The sequence below is a fragment of the Pterocles gutturalis genome, unplaced genomic scaffold (genome assembly GCF_000699245.1).
Source record: "Pterocles gutturalis isolate BGI_N339 unplaced genomic scaffold, ASM69924v1 scaffold1596, whole genome shotgun sequence".
In the NCBI taxonomy this organism is placed as follows: domain Eukaryota; kingdom Metazoa; phylum Chordata; class Aves; order Pterocliformes; family Pteroclidae; genus Pterocles; species Pterocles gutturalis.
The window spans coordinates 55,462-58,277 of NW_010097455.1; the positions used below are offsets into that span (position 1 = coordinate 55,462).

Here is a 2,816-nt window from a genome sequence, read left to right on the forward strand (position 1 = left end):
CTGCTGAGGACTCAGGAGGGGAAAATGGTGCTGAGGGTCAGGCTCTCTCTCAACCCCCAGCTCCGTGCCGGCGGGAGCTGACCCAGACAGACGACAAGCCTGAGTAAGCAGATGTTTCCCTCATCCCAGGGAACAGAGGGGGGGGTGTAGATCAGCCAGAGATGAGGATCCAGAGAGCCCCCCACCCCCAGAACCCCATCCCCACCCTTGCCCTGCCTGCCCTCGGGTGCTGACAAAGCCCCTTTCACCAGCCTCCCTCTGCCTTCCCCAGGCTCTGCACAGAGCAGCCCTGCAGGGCAGCTGGGATCCCTCTGAGCCCTGGACCTCCAGATGGCTGGTTCTGGGTGGTGGGAGAAGCTGCTGTCCCTCCTCTGCTCCCCCAGGCAGCATGGCTGGGGGTCCCTGGCATGGCAAGGGGGTGGCTGAGTGAGTGTTCTGGGTCTGGCTCCTGCTGGGAGCAGGATGGGAGATGTTAGAGGGGGTTGGGAAATGCCCAGCAGCCTCAGGAGTCACAGTCCAACAGGTCCCAGGGTGGGGAGGAGAAGGGAACAAGGAGGGCACTGGGAGCAGTGAGGGGATGTTGCACATCCTGGGGGACAAAGCCGGGCTCAGCCCAGATCAGGCACAGCCTGCAGCCCATGTAAGCCGGCTGGGAAAACAAGGTGGAAAAACCCCACAGGCTCCCACCCTGTCCTGGCCACAGCCTCAGTAACCTCTCTCCTGTTTTCCAGCAGTCCCGGCTGTCCTGGTGGGGGCCTGCCACCCGTCCAGCAGAGACCCACCAGCAAGCCAGGTGAGAGCCCCCTGGGCACCGGTGCGCAGCAGGGACCTCCCAGTGTCCCCAGGGAAGTGGGGTGAGGGGGGACCCCCACACCCTGTCTTTTTCCCAGGTCCTGCCCCCAGCTTCTGCCTCACTCAGGGACCGGGGTGGCCCAAGGACAATGTAGGGCTCAGCTCCACACCTATTTGGGTTGACATCTCTGTTGTGCCAGATGCCCTGGACATTTGTGGTGGGCTTATTGGGCTCCAAGATTTGCAGTTCTGGCTGGTCACTGCCCCACAGTGGTCACCGCTGACTGCCTTTCCCTCCTATGTCTTTGCCCACAGAAGTCGGTGAGCAGCCTGTCAGCCCCTACAGTGAGACCATCTTTGGGCACGTAGTCCCATCCCAAGAGCAGAAGGTGAGAGGAGACTGTGGGGATGGTGGCTGTCCCCTACTGCCACTCTGCATCCCACCAGCTGCTGCAAAGTCAGGAGCTGCAGCTGGTGAGACCATGGTGCCCGGCAGTGCCTGACTGGGCATCACTGCTGGGGTGGGGATCACAGGCTGAGCCCCCCGCACAGTGGGCCAGGCAGGTTGAGGAGGTCTGGGATGAGAGAAGGCAAGGGGAGGGAAGATGTGACCGATCTCTCCTCCCAGGGTGTTGGCATCATCTCCTCCGACCAGAGCTACAAGGCAGTGGCTGGGCTGGACCTGGAACGAGAAGCATGCAGGTAGGCATCACCTCCTCCAGCTGCAGGGGCTGGGCTGGGATCAGGGTCTGGGCTTTGCATGCCAGAGGGACAGGGGACACCCCTGGGGACAGGGGACACCCCTCGGGACAGAGGACACCCCTGGGGACAGCCTGAGAGGTGGGGGGGCTTTTCCCCCACCATAGAGCTGATCAGGAGTGTCCAGGATCAGGTCAGCAGTCTCAAGAAGAGCTGATGGGCTCGGAGATGAGAAGGAGCCATGCTGGTGGGTGGCCCTCAGGGGGACAGCACCTGCCAGCAGATGCTCTGGGTGCACAGCTGGGACAGTGCCAGTGGCACACTGGGCATAGCCAGGATTTGGCCACTGGGAGCAGGAAAATGCCACCAGGGGACAGGGATTGCCACCAGGGGACAGAAATGGGATGGCTCCAAGCTCCAGATGAAGAGATGTGTAACCTTTAAAGGCTCCAGCATCATCCGATCAGCATTTGCTGATCTGTCACACTGTGGTGGACAGTGAGATTGTGAGGGAGACCTTTAAAATGCTTTAGAAATGTACTTTCCATAAGTCCTGATAACATCTCAGAAAGAGGAAGGAAAGCAGCTCTTCCCATTTTGAATGGGGAGGGTTCCTTTTCCTGTGTTGCTTAGAGAGGAGTAGGCGAGCTGCAGCTCTGTGTCCTTCGGCTCTGCCCATGGCCTTGATGGGCAGTGTGTGCCCATGCCCCTGCCTTTGTGGCCCCAGTGTTGGTCAGTCAAGCCCATCTCCTGCGCTGGGTGCAGTGTGGCCTGATCCAGTGTCACCATCAGCCAGACGTTGCAGCCAGATGAGATCCACCAGTTCCCCTATGGGTGGGGAGCTGCAAATACCTGGGAACAAGACTTTTGTAAACAGAAATCCAGAAATCTGCTGTGGACCCCCTGAACCAGCAGTTAAGAGTGGGGCTAGGTGTCATCCTTTGTGTAACAGTCTCCATCGAGAGACTTCCAGGGAGCTGGGATCCAGAGCATCCCAAGGGCATCAGCCAGGCACTTGCAGCCCCAGACCCGCCAGGGACTTTGCAGCCTGGTCTTGCTGAGAAGAGACAGGATGTGACTGCCAGTGTCAGAGGCAGCAGTTCACAGGTTTTTTTCTCCCAGCCTAAGCACTAAGGTGGTTGGGGTGTGGGGAGTTGAACAAGAGACAGAAGAGCCTTTTAAGGCCTTGTGCTCATAGAGCCTGTTGGCCAGCTGCTCCAATGCTTTCCTCCCCAGACCAGCTCTACAGGTCCAACCGCAATCCCCCTGGAGCAGAGCTGTGGCTCCTGCTCAGCTGCTGAGCTGCTGCTGGCCAGCCCCAGCGC

At 59.8% G+C, this 2,816-nt stretch overlaps 1 protein-coding gene across 1 annotated transcript in view; it reads left to right on the top strand.

The window, feature by feature from the left end:
* ARAP1 (ArfGAP with RhoGAP domain, ankyrin repeat and PH domain 1) overlaps positions 1-2,816 on the top strand; it is a 19,052-nt gene that overhangs the window by 914 nt on the left and 15,322 nt on the right. The window contains exons 2-5 of the mRNA XM_010087747.1: positions 9-103; positions 732-793; positions 1,108-1,181; positions 1,421-1,494. Of these exons, the coding sequence (XP_010086049.1) occupies positions 9-103; positions 732-793; positions 1,108-1,181; positions 1,421-1,494 (305 nt within the window). The remainder of the gene's footprint in view (positions 1-8; positions 104-731; positions 794-1,107; positions 1,182-1,420; positions 1,495-2,816) is intronic.